This window comes from Vanrija albida (genome assembly GCF_041260175.1).
Source record: "Vanrija albida strain AlHP1 chromosome Unknown contig_1, whole genome shotgun sequence".
Classification (NCBI taxonomy): domain Eukaryota; kingdom Fungi; phylum Basidiomycota; class Tremellomycetes; order Trichosporonales; family Trichosporonaceae; genus Vanrija; species Vanrija albida.
In genome coordinates, this window is record NW_027191420.1 from 821,965 (window position 1) to 835,225 (window position 13,261).

At 63.6% G+C, this 13,261-nt stretch overlaps 8 protein-coding genes across 8 annotated transcripts; 5 read left to right on the forward strand and 3 right to left on the reverse strand.

Moving 5' to 3' along the window:
* Positions 1-364: 364 nt before the first annotated feature.
* Q8F55_000355 (uncharacterized protein) lies at positions 365-967 on the forward strand (the record flags this gene model as incomplete). Its single annotated transcript, XM_069349008.1, has 4 exons — positions 365-408; positions 458-469; positions 508-701; positions 858-967. The coding sequence occupies 4 exons, from the start codon at positions 365-367 to the stop codon at positions 965-967; spliced, it is 360 nt and encodes a 119-aa protein (XP_069212552.1).
* Positions 968-1,443: 476 nt separating this feature from the next.
* Positions 1,444-2,771, forward strand: Q8F55_000356 (uncharacterized protein; the record flags this gene model as incomplete). The annotated part of the gene is made up of 8 exons (XM_069349009.1): positions 1,444-1,506; positions 1,542-1,717; positions 1,752-1,972; positions 2,005-2,030; positions 2,063-2,111; positions 2,146-2,374; positions 2,413-2,693; positions 2,725-2,771. The coding sequence occupies 8 exons, from the start codon at positions 1,444-1,446 to the stop codon at positions 2,769-2,771; spliced, it is 1,092 nt and encodes a 363-aa protein (XP_069212553.1).
* A 105-nt stretch (positions 2,772-2,876) lies between these two features.
* Positions 2,877-4,184, reverse strand: Q8F55_000357 (uncharacterized protein; the record flags this gene model as incomplete). Its single annotated transcript, XM_069349010.1, has 4 exons — positions 2,877-3,481; positions 3,523-3,639; positions 3,691-4,091; positions 4,156-4,184. 4 exons carry the CDS (start codon positions 4,182-4,184, stop codon positions 2,877-2,879), a joined length of 1,152 nt encoding a protein of 383 aa, XP_069212554.1.
* A 1,137-nt stretch (positions 4,185-5,321) lies between these two features.
* On the forward strand, positions 5,322-5,741 carry Q8F55_000358 (uncharacterized protein; the record flags this gene model as incomplete). The annotated part of the gene is made up of 3 exons (XM_069349011.1): positions 5,322-5,438; positions 5,472-5,588; positions 5,622-5,741. The coding sequence occupies 3 exons, from the start codon at positions 5,322-5,324 to the stop codon at positions 5,739-5,741; spliced, it is 354 nt and encodes a 117-aa protein (XP_069212555.1).
* A 135-nt stretch (positions 5,742-5,876) lies between these two features.
* On the reverse strand, positions 5,877-7,063 carry PEX12 (ubiquitin-protein ligase peroxin 12; the record flags this gene model as incomplete). Its single annotated transcript, XM_069349012.1, has 3 exons — positions 5,877-6,754; positions 6,791-6,899; positions 6,935-7,063. The coding sequence occupies 3 exons, from the start codon at positions 7,061-7,063 to the stop codon at positions 5,877-5,879; spliced, it is 1,116 nt and encodes a 371-aa protein (XP_069212556.1).
* Positions 7,064-7,532: 469 nt separating this feature from the next.
* On the forward strand, positions 7,533-8,503 carry URA3 (orotidine 5'-phosphate decarboxylase; the record flags this gene model as incomplete). The annotated part of the gene is made up of 3 exons (XM_069349013.1): positions 7,533-7,724; positions 7,768-7,879; positions 7,998-8,503. 3 exons carry the CDS (start codon positions 7,533-7,535, stop codon positions 8,501-8,503), a joined length of 810 nt encoding a protein of 269 aa, XP_069212557.1.
* Positions 8,504-8,670: 167 nt separating this feature from the next.
* On the reverse strand, positions 8,671-10,478 carry UFD1 (ubiquitin fusion degradation protein; the record flags this gene model as incomplete). Its single annotated transcript, XM_069349014.1, has 8 exons — positions 8,671-9,181; positions 9,220-9,648; positions 9,696-9,826; positions 9,873-10,000; positions 10,046-10,078; positions 10,130-10,215; positions 10,261-10,357; positions 10,454-10,478. The coding sequence occupies 8 exons, from the start codon at positions 10,476-10,478 to the stop codon at positions 8,671-8,673; spliced, it is 1,440 nt and encodes a 479-aa protein (XP_069212558.1).
* Positions 10,479-11,406: 928 nt separating this feature from the next.
* Positions 11,407-12,987, forward strand: Q8F55_000362 (uncharacterized protein; the record flags this gene model as incomplete). The annotated part of the gene is made up of 9 exons (XM_069349015.1): positions 11,407-11,464; positions 11,503-11,541; positions 11,591-11,720; positions 11,762-11,980; positions 12,017-12,103; positions 12,147-12,218; positions 12,256-12,317; positions 12,355-12,446; positions 12,484-12,987. 9 exons carry the CDS (start codon positions 11,407-11,409, stop codon positions 12,985-12,987), a joined length of 1,263 nt encoding a protein of 420 aa, XP_069212559.1.
* Between the last annotated feature and the right edge of the window lie 274 nt (positions 12,988-13,261).

Here is a 13,261-nt window from a genome sequence, read left to right on the forward strand (position 1 = left end):
CAGCTCGTCGATGTTGGCTCTGTGGTCGCTGGCGGGCCTGCTCGCCATCACGACTTTTTTGCAGCCATTGATTTTCTTCCGCCTGGGTGAGCGCCACGTGGTAGCGGAAGCAAATTGGCCACAACTGGGTTCGATGTTGAAAGTCGACCTTGAGGACGTAGAGTTGATCGTTGTTGGCCCTCAACAGCATCACATCCTCGACGTACATCACACTTTGACGTCTGCCTCGGCCCGTCACAAAAGGAGAAACAGTCTCCACGCTGCCAGTACCCCGCACGCCTAGGGTTCTAGCTCGCATCACCGCCGCGGCTCGTCAGCACCTCCTCGCCTCCCTCCTCACCCCGCTCCCCTTCCCCCCGCCACCATGTCGCAGGCACCCAAGGACCCCTTGACGGCAAGGACGTTGTTGTGAGTGTGCAGCTAAGGTATGAAGGGCTCCTAGCTGACACTTGCCCAGCGTCAAGAACCTGTGAGAAGCTAATCCCAATGCTTGGTACTAACCCGCAGCAACTTCAACATCACCGGCGCAGACCTGTACGACCTGTTTGGCAAGTACGGCCCGATCCGGCAGGTGCGGATGGGCAACTCGACCGAGCTCAAGACCAAGGGCACGGCGTATGTGGTGTACGAGAGCCCGGACGACGCAAAGGAGGCGATCAACCACTTGAATGGTTTCCACTTGATGGAGCGGTACATTGTTGGTGAGTGGCGAGTGGCGAGCAAGCGAGCGCGGAGCGCGAGCGAGCGAGCTGGCATGGATGTGGAGATGTCATGCTGACGCATTGTGTTCTTGTTGCGCTGCCATCGTCCCACCTGCCCCTCATTCTTCACTATCGCCCCGACGTCCCACCCCCCAGTCCTCTACCACCAGCCATCCAAGCAGCAGTCGTCGGCCGTTGCCAAGGCCGAGATCCGCGCACGAGAACACGAGCTGGCGGCGGAGAAGAGGCGGCTGGGTATGGACTAGAGTGGGGATGGGCTGGAGCTGTCACAGTAGATCGTCATTGGGCCTGGGCCGCGTGCAGGGCCGCGTGCAGGGCCGCGTGCAGAGCCGCATGCAGTGTATCAGTAGGCGGGGGGAGTGGGCTAGGTATGAGGGAGGCGCTGTGGGCTGCGGCGTTGCCGGGGCTAGGCGTTGCGCAGGCGGAAGTGGCGAGGCGGGGCCAGCGTTGGCGGAGCATGGCTGTGCCTCGTGGCGAGCACCAACGCGGCTGCACACCGCGTGCAGCATCCGACGACGGGTACAGGCCGATGCATGCACGGCGCGGACGATGAGCGGCCGCGGTGCGCAGTGTCATGATTCTATGATGCAGCGTCGCCTCCCCGAGTTTATCAGTTCACCGCCAGTGGCACACGAGCGGAGCGCGCCCCGCTCGCCGTCCGGTGACATAACCGCGCGTCACAACGTCATCTGTCGATCGCCCATTGCCCAGTCTACCGACCATGGCCTCCCCCGTGCTCCGCGTCGCCGTCGTCGGCATCGGCGAGGTGGCCCTCAACACGCATGTGCGTGGCGGCGCCTTCCCCGCTAACCTGCGCAGCTGCCCAACCTCGCGCTCTGCTCGCACTGGTTCAAGGTCGTCGCGCTGGTCGACGTCTCCCCCGGCGCGCTGGCGCACGCCGGCGCCAAGTTTGGCGTCGAGCGGCTGTACACGTCGCTCGACGCGCTGCTCGCCGAAGCAGGCGACATCGACCTCGTCATGGTCATGAGCGCCAAGTGGGTGCGCGGGCGGGCAGCGCTAACCACGCAGCGAGTACCACGTCGAACACACGACCGCGGCCCTGCGCGCAGGCAAACACGTGTTCGTCGAGAAGCCCATGGCGCTGAGCCTCGAGGGCGCGGACGCGATCGAGGCCGCGCGTGTGCAGAGCGGGCGCGTCGTGTTCGTCGGCTACATGCGGCGCTACGCCGAGGCGTACCTCCGCGTCAAGGACCTCGTCGCCGCGGCAGGCAGGGAGAACATCAACTACGGTGCGTGGCGGAGCGAGCAGCGCTGACGCCAGTCCGCGTGCGCGACCTCATCGGCAAGGTGCGGCTGGCTGGCACACGCGCTGACCCCAGAACGAGCACTTTGTGAGCCAGAGCGGCGCGTTCCCCCTTAAGTTTACGGGTGGGTCATGTGTGTGTGGGAGTGCTGACGGCAGACGCGCCGCCCTCCGCCGTTGCCGAGCGCGCAACGCGCTCAGACGCCATGCTGCGCGAGGCGATTGGCAAGCGCGCAGACAACCCGCTCGACCGCGAGACCTGGGCCCTGCTCACCAGCCTCGCGTCGCACGACATCTCGGCGATGCGCGAGCTCATCGGCATGCCGGAGCGCGTCGTCGGCGCCAGCCGCTCCCCAGACAGCCAGTTCATCTGGGTCATGTTTCAGTAGTGAGTGCGGGGGAGGCGCTGCGCCGACTGACGAGCAGCCCGGGCTTTGTGGCGTACTACGAGGTTGGGATCGACAACGTCAAGCTCTTTGACGCGCACATCGAGGTGTACACGACGGACCGGCGCATCAAGGTGACGTACGACACGCCGTACGTCAAGGGCCTGCCGATTACCGCGACCGTGCTGTCCACCAAGCCGAACGGCGACTTCTCTGAGGAGGTCCTGCGCCCGACGTACGAGGACGCGTTTACGCTCGAGTACCGCCAGCTGTACGCCGCCGTCGTGCACGGCGCGCCGGTCAAGACGAGCCCGCTGGATTGTGAGTGCGCGCCAGGGTGGAGCTGATGCAGCCCGCGACGACCTCGTCATTTTCAAGATGATCATGGACGCGTTGTAGGCCGTGGGCGTAGACGCGTTGTAAGCCGTGGCAGGAGATGCGTTGCAAGCCGTGGCAGTAGAGGAGCATGAACTTTGTACATTCCAACGTGCACGCTGCACACTTTTACTTGCCCTCGGCACCCACCCGCCCAATCCGCTCCATGCCCTCGGGCAGCACGTACCCGCCCTCCCTGCGCGCCTGGTCAAAGATCTCCATGGTGAGCAGCGTCTCGGAGTGGGGCACGCGGTCGTTCTCAATCTTGCCGTCGCGCACGTCGCGCGCCACGGCATCAGCCTCGAGGTGGAGACCCGTACCAGCAAAGTCCATGACAACCTTGTCCTCCTCCCACACGGCGGGCTTGCCGTCAGCCGCGGGCTGCACCAGGCGGTGGACGGTGAAGCGGGCGATGCGGTACAGCCCGTCGTGGATGACGACCTCGCCCTTTGTGCCGACAATGGTGGCCCACGCGTCGCGCGGCGCGCGCGCGTTCCAGCTCATGCTGCAGGTCGCGCGCGCGTCGAGGCTCGGGTAGTCGAGCACGAGCGTCGTGGCCAGGTCGGACCCCATGCGCGTCTTGCTCATCGCCGTCGTGACCACGGGCCGCGCGCCGCGGTTCAGCGGGTTGTCCTGCAGCGCGACACGCGCCGGCACCATGCAGTACGCGCCGACGTCGAGCAGCGGCCCGCCCGCCGCCTCGTAGCTGACCACACGGTGGTCGTCGGGCAGCACTAGGCGTGGTCAGCTCGCTCAGCGCGGTCGCCACACCCACCATTGTAGTTCTCGACAAAGAACGACGAGCGCACGTCGCGGATCTCGCCGATGACCTTCTCCTCGTGCAGCAGGCGGTGGAGCTCCTTGACGGCGGGCTGGAAGCGCGTCCAGAGCGCTGGCGTGGTCAGTGCGCCTTCATCGCTGTGTAGTGCAGGCGGCAACTCACCCTCCATCAAGAACAGCCCCTTGCGCTTGGCCAGCGCCGACAGGTCGGCCCACTCGGCGGCGTTGAGGACGGCCGGCTTCTCGACCAGCACGTGCTTGCCGGCATTAAGCGCGGCCGTCACGTCGTCGTGGTGCTGCTGGTGCAGGGTGCCGATGTAGACGATGTGGATGTCGGGGTTGGCGAAGAGCTCGGCGTAGCTGACGGCCTTGGGCGGTTCCTTGACGTAGCCGGCCTGCTGCGCCGTGCCGCCGAGCGGCAGGTTGTCGGCGATAAACTTGTCGCCGCGCGCCGTGTCGCGCGAGCCGACGCCCAGCACGGCGTGCAGCACGTCGGTCACCTCGGGGCGCGGCAGCGCGAGGTCGCGCGCAAACGTCGACGAGATGCCGCCGGCGCCCAGGATTCTGCGCGTGTCAGCGGGCGGCGGGCGGCGGGCGGCGGGCGACAGCTAGCCACGGCACAACTCACCCCCAGTTGGCAATGTACGGAGCAGCCATTGTTGTCGTGGTGTGTGCAGAGCAGCGACGCAGCGCCGACGCCGACTCGTTTTCTTCTTTCTGGGGCAGGCAGGTCAGGCGTCAATACCTTGGCTCCTCCACTCGGGGCCGGACCGAGGAGCCGCCCGCGCCTGAGCGGAGCCCTGTCCGCCGCGGAGGGATCTCGGGGCGGTGTGCGCCGAGTGGCACAATGGCACGGGTCGGTGTCGGCGGTTCGGGGGCGAGTCGGGGGGAGTAGAACACAAGTTGAGCAGGAGGCTGTTGGCACTGGCAGTGTGGGGAGGGGTGGGGGGGCTTGGGCCCGTGTCAGAGATATCGACGCCACGGCGCGTCGCGTTGTGCTCGCGATCGGTGACACACCTGGCGCCTGGCTGGTGAAACACGACTGCACAACGTGCAAGCGGAGCACGCCACGTCTACTGCATCAGTGCACCAGCTCGCCATACGCCGTCGAGCTACCTGCCTGATCGTCCGGTGGCGCCGACGAGCAGATTGTCGCGGGTAGGGCCGTATCTGTATCGCGGGGCGCTATCTGGCTGCGGAGCGCTCGAGCGCTCGCCACTGGCGCCCACTGGCGCTGGCACTGGCACCGACTTGCCCAGCACACGTCTGCATTCCGGCGAGCATTCCGGTGCCGTTGTGCACCGTCGCGCTGCGTACAGCAGCTCGGCGATGGTGAGCAATGGTGCCAACGGCGCCACGACGTCATGGCCCGTCGCAGGCCGCTGCCTCACATACCGCCGCTCGTGCTGTCATGCATGGCGCATGGCCCATCGCGCCCATCGCGCCCATCGACGCACGCGATAACGAGCTGCAGTGGGCGCGCCCGCAGCGTCAGCTGCACGACGATGCGCGGGCCACTTGGGCCCCAGGCCAATGATATCATGGCGCCCGTCGCCATCGCCTGCCATCGCCTCTATCTGCAGCGGCGACGCTGGCTCTCGTGCGATGCGCGCATGCATCGCGGGCGCGCGCCAGCCAACTGCGACGCCCTGGTGCACGCTGCTCCTCGTTGCAGGCTATAAATCGCGCGCTCTAGTCGCCTCGTAAATCCCTCAACCCCCCAAACACAAACAGTGGCGAACACTGAAATAGTGACACCCACACCGACCCACACAACACCCCAACAACCCCGCCATGCTCCACGCCCTCACCGACAGCCGCAAGTCGTCGCGCTCAAACTCGACCTCGTCGGTCGCGTCGGCCGCGTCCTCCCACTCCCCGGACGACATCTACGCGCGCCTCGTGCGCCGCGTGAGTCGCCCCCTGCACCCCCGCTGACCCCAGCCCGACGCCGCGCTCCAGCTCTGGTCGGCTGGCAACCTCCGCGTCGGGGGCCGCGACCTCGCCGTCAGCCTCGCCGACGTCGTCGACCTCGCTCAGAGCCTGCACGACGACGAGAGGGTGAGCTGCGCCCCCTGGCCCCGCTGACCCCAGTTCGAGCTCCTCAGCATCGTTTACCTCGGCACCGAGGGCGACGAGTGGAAGGCGTCGTACCGCCTCAACTCGCAGCCCTCGACACCGGCGTCGAGCGCTGGGTCAATAGAGTCCGAGTAGCGCAGTCCGCTGTTAGCTCTTGGCGTCAGCCGGTCCGACGCCCAAGCCCCACGTTGCCATAATACATGCATTTGTAGCTTCTCGCCGATGTCAGCCATACTTATCCGCCCCGTTGTGGCCGCCCTCCCCGCCCCGCTACACCAGGACACGCCGCAGCTCGCTCGGGTGCACTTCAACCCCCGTGATCGGACACCTGCCCTTGCCTGCCTCGCCCTGCTCGCCCTCGCCGGAGATCGCGTCCCAGCCACAGCGATAGCACACCACCCAGCCGCTCGGCAGGATAGCGGGGTTCGCCCACTTGCCCTTGCAGATGGGGCAGTGGCCAAAGTCGTTGACGTCGATCGTGTACGCCTGCTGCTGGGGGTGGTTCTCCAGCGACGTCTCTGCGCCCGGTGGCGGCGTCGACGGCGGCGTGAGCAGGCCCGACTCTGGCGCAATGGGAAGCGGGCGTGGCGGGCGGACGTGGGTGTGCAGCGAAGACGTCGTCGCCGTCGTTGGAAGCGAGCGGGGCGAGTTGGGCGAGTACCACCACTGCGCAAACTTGAGCGCAAGAAGCAGCGGCGGCAGCAGTGGCGGCAGCTTGGAGAGCCACGACTGGTTTGCCGGCTCCTCGTCCTGAACCGCCCGCTCGATCTTGACCCGGAGCAGCTTGTGCCACGGGCGGAAGTAGTCGGTCTTGTTGAACAAGTACGCGACGTCGTACGCCAGCAGCGTCGTCTCGAAGCCCGTCACGACCCAGGGGTAGACCTTGAGGAAGAGACTCTGCGCTGTATTCAATGGCGGGCCCTGGTCGGCCAGCGCCAGCTCGGGGTCATTCTGCGTCGACCAGCGGTCGTACGCGTCGTCGGCGCGCGCACGGACGTACGGCAGGCCGACGAGCACGAGGAGCATGCCCCAGCGCTGGCGGTTGCTTAAGCGCGGCCGCTTGGCCGCCTGGATGGACGCGAGGCGCGGCGTCGGGATGTGCGTGGGGGTCAGGCGCAGCCCGTAGAAGTGCTCCGAGAGGGAAGCGTCTGGGGTGGGTTAGCACAGCCGATTCGGCCACCCACCATGCTTCCACAGGTGATGCCGCTCGATGAGGAGGAGCACGAGCGCAAACGCCTCCTCGTGCCGGTTGACTACGCGCAGGAAGTAGCGCGGGTAGTGTTGCGCAAGGTACTGCTCGTCAGCGGAATTCGCCGCCGCCAACCCACCGTCAAGACATAGCGGAACACGGGGTGGAGGACGAGGCGGAGCTGTTCTTGCGGGATGAGCTCGACGAGGTGCGGGCGGAGGTACGAGTTTGACGGGCCCGCCTCTGGGAAGACTGGGCGCGACGCCATTGTGCGTGTTGGCGATGGCGAGGAAGGTGAGTAAGGTGGTTCAAGTGGTCGTGTCGGGCCAGCAACATGACCTTAGCCGGCGTCAGTCATGGCGGCTGGCTCAGCTGGCGGCGGTCAGCCAGGACCACTTTCCCACGGTGTCGCTGCTGTTTTGGCAGTCCGTCCATCTCCACCTCCAAGTCCGAAAGTTGGAATGCATGCAATGTGCGCGCGGACTGCCTTTCGGACTCGTCGTTTGTTTTCCAAGTCCGAGGGCCGACAAAAGCTGACTCGGCGACGCCTCCCGCCGCCCCGACCCCGACCGACGCACAGGCCGCTCCCCCCCCCCAAACCCACCCACTCCGCCCCACTCAGCACCACCCTTAGTCGTGCATAGACCCAACTCACTCTGCTGTGCCTCACTTCGCATCGCATCTCGCCTCTACATTACATTACCCCACACACACCTCCCCCCTCACACACCATCACAATGCCCCCCCACCCCGTCACTACAAAGACGTATGCGTCGCGCGCGGCCGCGCACCCCAACCCCACGGCCCGCCGCCTCCTCGAGACGATGGAGCGCAAAAAGACAAACCTCTGCGTCTCGGTCGACGTGACCACCTCGGCCGAGATCCTCGACATTGTGCGCCAGGTCGCGCCCTTTGTCTGCATGGTCAAGGTAGGAGCGGCCTAGGTTGGTCGCGTGCTCACCCCACCCCCAGACCCACATCGACATTGTCGAGGACTTTACCATCGACCTCGCCAACGAGCTCAAGCGCCTCGCCGACGAGCTCGACTTTGTCATCTTTGAGGACCGCAAGTTTGCCGACATTGGTGAGGATTACGAGAGGAGCGAGCGGCAGCGGCGCAGACATCAACGCCGCCATTGCAGCTAGCTTCCTTGTCGCTCGCGCCCCATGCTGACGCCACACCCTACCGCTGTCCCAAACAGGCAACACGGTCGAGCTCCAGTACAAGGCTGGCGTGCACAAGATTGCGTCGTGGTCACATCTCACCAACGCTCACGTCGTCCCCGGCCCTGGCATCATCACGGGTCTCGGAGCCGTCGGCAAGCCCCTCGGCAACGCCCTCATCCTCCTGGCTGAGATGAGCTCGGCTGGCAACCTCGCCAGCGGCGAGTACACTGCCAAGGCAGTACAGATGGCCCGTGAGGCTGGGCTCGAGTGGGTCGTCGGCTTTATCGCCATGGGCCGCGTCGACAAGGCCGACGACCCCGACTTCCTCGTCATCACCCCCGGCGTCGGTCTCGACGTCAAGGGTGACGGCCGCGGCCAGCAGTACCGTACCCCCCACGAGGTCGTGTACGAGTCGGGCTGTGATGTCATCATTGTTGGCCGCGGCATCTACAAGAACAAGGAGGCCGTCGCCTCCGAGGCCAAGAGGTATCAGGAGGCCGGATGGAAGGCGTACGAGGAGCGCTTGCAGCGCACTGCTTAGAGTTAGAGGTTTTTGTTTCTTGGCACTACTAGAGAACATGCAGTGTATTGCTGTATATCATGTCGTTGATATAATGTTCATGGGGTTCACAGTGTAGTGTTACATGTATCTGATGTGGTGTGTGAGGTTGCTCACAAGCTGATAGACTTGCGCGCGCCATGCGTCATCTAGTCCGAGTCAATCTCAATCACGTCCTCCCCGTCATCATCATCATCATCATCATCATACGTCTCGTCTCCCCAGAAGTCATCTTCGTCCAGCATCGTCGCGTCGACGACTTCGGGTTGCTGGACAGGGGGTGGTGTAGGGTTGCGAGGCGGGGCTGCTGGCGCAGGGGCAGGGGACGCCTCCGCCGCGCGCTTGCGCCCTGACAGCGTGTTACCCGAGCCGAGGTTTGCCCACGGGTCGGCCTTCTCTTCCGCCTTGGGTGTTTCATCGGCGCTCGGCGTCGCTGGCGAAGGAGCAGAGTTGGGCTGGGCACCGCGGCGAAGCGAGTTGCCAGCGCCTTGGAAAGACGTCGGGGGTGCTGGGGCTCCATCTTCCTTCTTCTTTGGCGCCTTTGCAGGGTCGAATGGAATGTACTTGTAGCCAAAGAAGAACTTGCCAGCTGGAAGCACGAGGGCCGAGGCTACCTTGCGGTCGTCGTTGATCGAATCGGGCGTGATGATGCGTGGTCCGCTAAAGGTCAGCCACAAGTCATATAGATCTGCACTCACGTGTGACGGTTAATCTTGCTGCTGGCATCGACTTCCTCGATTTTTCGAGCCAGGCCCTTGCCCTTAACGCGCTTGCCGCTCAGGCTCTGCCCCACACCCGTAAAGCTCTCGAGAGCGACCTCTCCCGACCCCTGCGTGTGAGTCGACATCGAAGACACCGGACGCGAAGGGTCCGCCGAGGTGGTACCGCCGAGATCGATCTTGAGCTTGTCGGCCATTGTGGGGATAGGAGCACGCGCCTTCGGCGGGGGCTCGACATAGCCCACCGGAGGCGCAAAGTCGACCTCAAGGTCGGTGTCGATGATGGAAATACCCGGTCCCTCTGGGTACGTCTCCATAATCAGGAACTCGAACGTGAGAGAGTTGTAGGTGATCTCGATGATGTCGCCCTTGGTGAGGACCGAGTAGGCACGGAGGGCAGACTCGAGGCTGAGGTGTCAGCAACTGTATTCTTGTTCACACTTGACACCACTCACACAGCCTTGGCGTCTGCGACTTCGAGGAAGTCCACCGACTGCGCCTGGATCTTGACCATCTTGCCCTTGGGGAGGGTTGCCCCTGTCAGGCGGACGGGGTCGCCCTCATTGAGGTTGAGAGTCTTCATCATCTGGGCTCGTCAGCGAACGTCCAGCTCGGGCCGCCGGTTGACTCACCCAGGCCGGGAGATGAACAATGCCTTCCTCTGCAATGAACTCGAGGACACCAGCATGCGTCTGGTGAACCGTAGGGTTGCGAGGGTTGCGGAGCTGGAATGTCCAAGGCCCGTCGATGTCAAGGGAGGCTGGGTGTGTCAGCGGAGCACACAGCATGAGACCGCCCGACTCACTGAGCTTGGCAAGCGCCGACGGAGGCATGATGACTGGGCGGTGTAAGTAATGGATGTGGGCCTAACCCTGCGGTCGACACATACTCTTGCCTCCATACATCAACTGCGGACGCTCGTGTCCATGCGTCATGGTCGCCACCGAGAACGCCTTGAAGTAGTCGTCATAGGCCCTGGGTCACGTCAGCAACAGCGGCGAGGCTTCGGAGCAAGCTCACCTAGCAGGGGAAGCCCTCGCAAAACGTCCAGCACCCATTAACTGGGCGAGGAGGCCGCTGGGCCCGCCGCCCATGGGAGCGGGGTAGTCGAGACCGTCTGAGGTGTCAGCAAACCTTGTGTTGGGTGCGAGCTGCGGGAGCTCGGCTGCGTCCCCCGAGCTCGCTCTGATGGCAGATATGAGCGTCTACTTACCGTCGTCGTCGTATCCGTGGTTCATGCTGCCGGAATGTTGCAGTGTCTAGTCGAGTTGATGAGAGAATGAAGAAGAAAACAAGGAATCGAGGGTGACGCCGCGCAACCGTGTTCATTGCAGCCAGGCGGCAGGAGCACCAGGAGGTGTCGTCACTCGTAACACGTGACTTGACCTCCACTTTCAGTGTCCACCGAGCGGGATCAAATCGAGGAGGACGGCTTGTTGTGGCGACGAGAGGGGCCTGTTGCGTGTGGTGTCGGGCCGGCCTGCATTGAGGACGGCCGTGGTGACGAGGCCGAGAGCAGGACGCGCCCCGCGGGCCCCTGGAGGTGGTGAACTGATGGCGAGTCAATATGGCCTCTTAATGATGAGCCCTGCGAGCCGAGTTGTTACACTGATGTCGCCACACGACAAGGGGTGAGCGAGTAAGATGGATGTGCCGCACCGGTGCGATGCTTTGTGACCGCCGCCCACCCTAACCCGCCCCGCCTGGTGCAGTCTTTTCTTCTCCTTCCTCTCTCTCTCTCTCTCTTTGCCATCTCGCCACCCGACTCTCTCACTCCAATCCCATTTTGTCTTCCTCGCCTTCCCTCGCACTCACACACGACTGTGCAACACGAAGTGCGGCCCAAAAGGAAGGCAGGCAGGTCGCGCCAGTCGCATCAACGCCTGCCTTCTCTCGTCTTCCTCACATTCTCTCCCCTCTCATCACTCCTTCCCTCCCGTCTCCCCACCCCACACACACCATCCCTGCCCGCCAAACCTTTTAACCCAGCTCCCATCTGCCCCTTCTCTTTCTTCTTCATCCCACTCACTCTCACTCTCTCTCTCTTTGACACCCTCCCCGCCAGAGAGTTGGCACACACACAACTACTCTCCCACCTCTCCTTGACTATTGCACTCGACACACGCCGTGCAGTCTGCCCACTAGCCCCACACCAGTCTCCACACAATGCCGTCACCACTCGATGATCTCCATGAGGTGCGCCTCCATGGCCTCAACAAGAGCAGTGGGTACCGCCGTCCCCTTCTACCAACTCACATGCAGTCACAACTGAGGCTCTCGGCGAGTTCCTAGGCAAAGGCGGTGAGCACCTGACCTCCACCTTCTTCCCCTCCATCGCTGACATCGGCAGTCCTCGTCCGCGGCATTATCCTCCACCCCCAGATTGGTAGCTCCTTCCAGTGGGCCCAGACCTGGGTTGAGACGGAGGCCGAGGTGTCCAGCCTCCTCAGCCTTCGCGAGTCCCTCGCCACCAATGGCATGTAGGTGGCCAGGCCCTTCTCTCATCACTCACCTCCCGCAGTACCATCTCCCGTTTCAAGGTCCCGGACAGAAAGGCCAGCGTGACCCCTCCGCAGACCTCGTGGGATGCTCTTAGCCAGCTCTCCAAGCCTGCGCGTCCCACTCCCGCTCTCCTCGGCGGGTTGCGCACTTCATTCGAGGAGCAGTTTGACCCACGCGACCCACATGCCCCACTGCCAAGGAACCTCTATGTTCTCAACCTGCCCATCGAGCTCACTCAGTAAGCCATCAATACGCCTTGGGAGCTGACACCCAGGGCCGAATTCAAGGACCTCTTCCAGCCCTACGGCTCGGTGGAGCACTCGATCCTCCTCTCGCAGCTCGATGGTATGGGGCGCAGGAGGTGAGCTCGAGTCAATGGGGATAAGAGCTCTACTAATGTCCAGGGGCTTTGTCCTCATGTCCTCGCACCGCGAAGCCATCGATGTGATTCACCAGATGCACGGCAAGTGGATCGAGTGAGTTGCCACGGTTGTTAGCGGAAGCTGATGACAGGGGAATGAAGCTCGATGTGTCGTGGGCCCTTGTTCAGCGCGAGGCCAAGAACATGCCACAGAGTAAGCCTCGCAGCTGTCCACCCAATGTTAACGCCAGACACGCTTCCCAATCGCGTCATTCACCCCCCTTCGGCGCCCCTGCGCACCCGCGAACCTGCCATCGAAACGACTGTCATTGTTGAGAACCTCGTGAGTGTGGCGCGCAGAGCCTCAGCTGACTGGAAAGGATGGCAAGTTCTTCCCCGACACTGAGACTGTGGCGTCCATCTTCCAGCCGTTCGGACCCATTGCCCGTGTTATCAGGCTCTCCGAGTCACCCTTCAGCGTGGCCATCCAGTTCGAACACGCCATTTCGTCTGTGGCTCTGATCAGTGCCAATGGCCTTCAGCTTGGGGACCGCATTCTCCAGACCCGTCCATTCGCGTCGGACATGAACTCCAACTTCAACCCATTCTCTGACTTCAGCCACGACGCCAAGGGCCGCCTGTCGCCTCTGCCCCCGCGCCACACCCGCCTCAATGCCGACTCGCAGCCGTTCATCCCCACCGTCAAGCCGGCTGCTGCCGAGGTCCTCAAGTCGAGTGCGTTCACCTCTATGCTCGCCACCATCCAGAAGGGCTCCAGCAACAACTTCTCGAGCCACGGGGAGCGCGATTCTGAGTCGTCGAGCCCGAACTCGGCCCGTACTGGCAGCGGCAGCCGCGGTACTCCCACCGGCCTCAAGCTCTAGGCGCCGCCACAGCTCGATCAACTAACAGTCCCGTCTGATCAAACACACGTAGACATTCGGCTGTCGGTCGAGCTCACCGCCGTCCTTAAGTTCTTTTTGCCGCCGGATACTCACCTCTCTCACATGGCGAGTGCGAACGATTCCCCAACCCTCCTGCTCCTTCTCCGCGTTACCCTTCCCCTGCTCAAGATTGAACCTTTCCCTCCCCCTTCGATAGTCACAGCCTCTGCTATCCCCATCCACTGCGTGCGTGCTTCGGCGACGCAACCACATG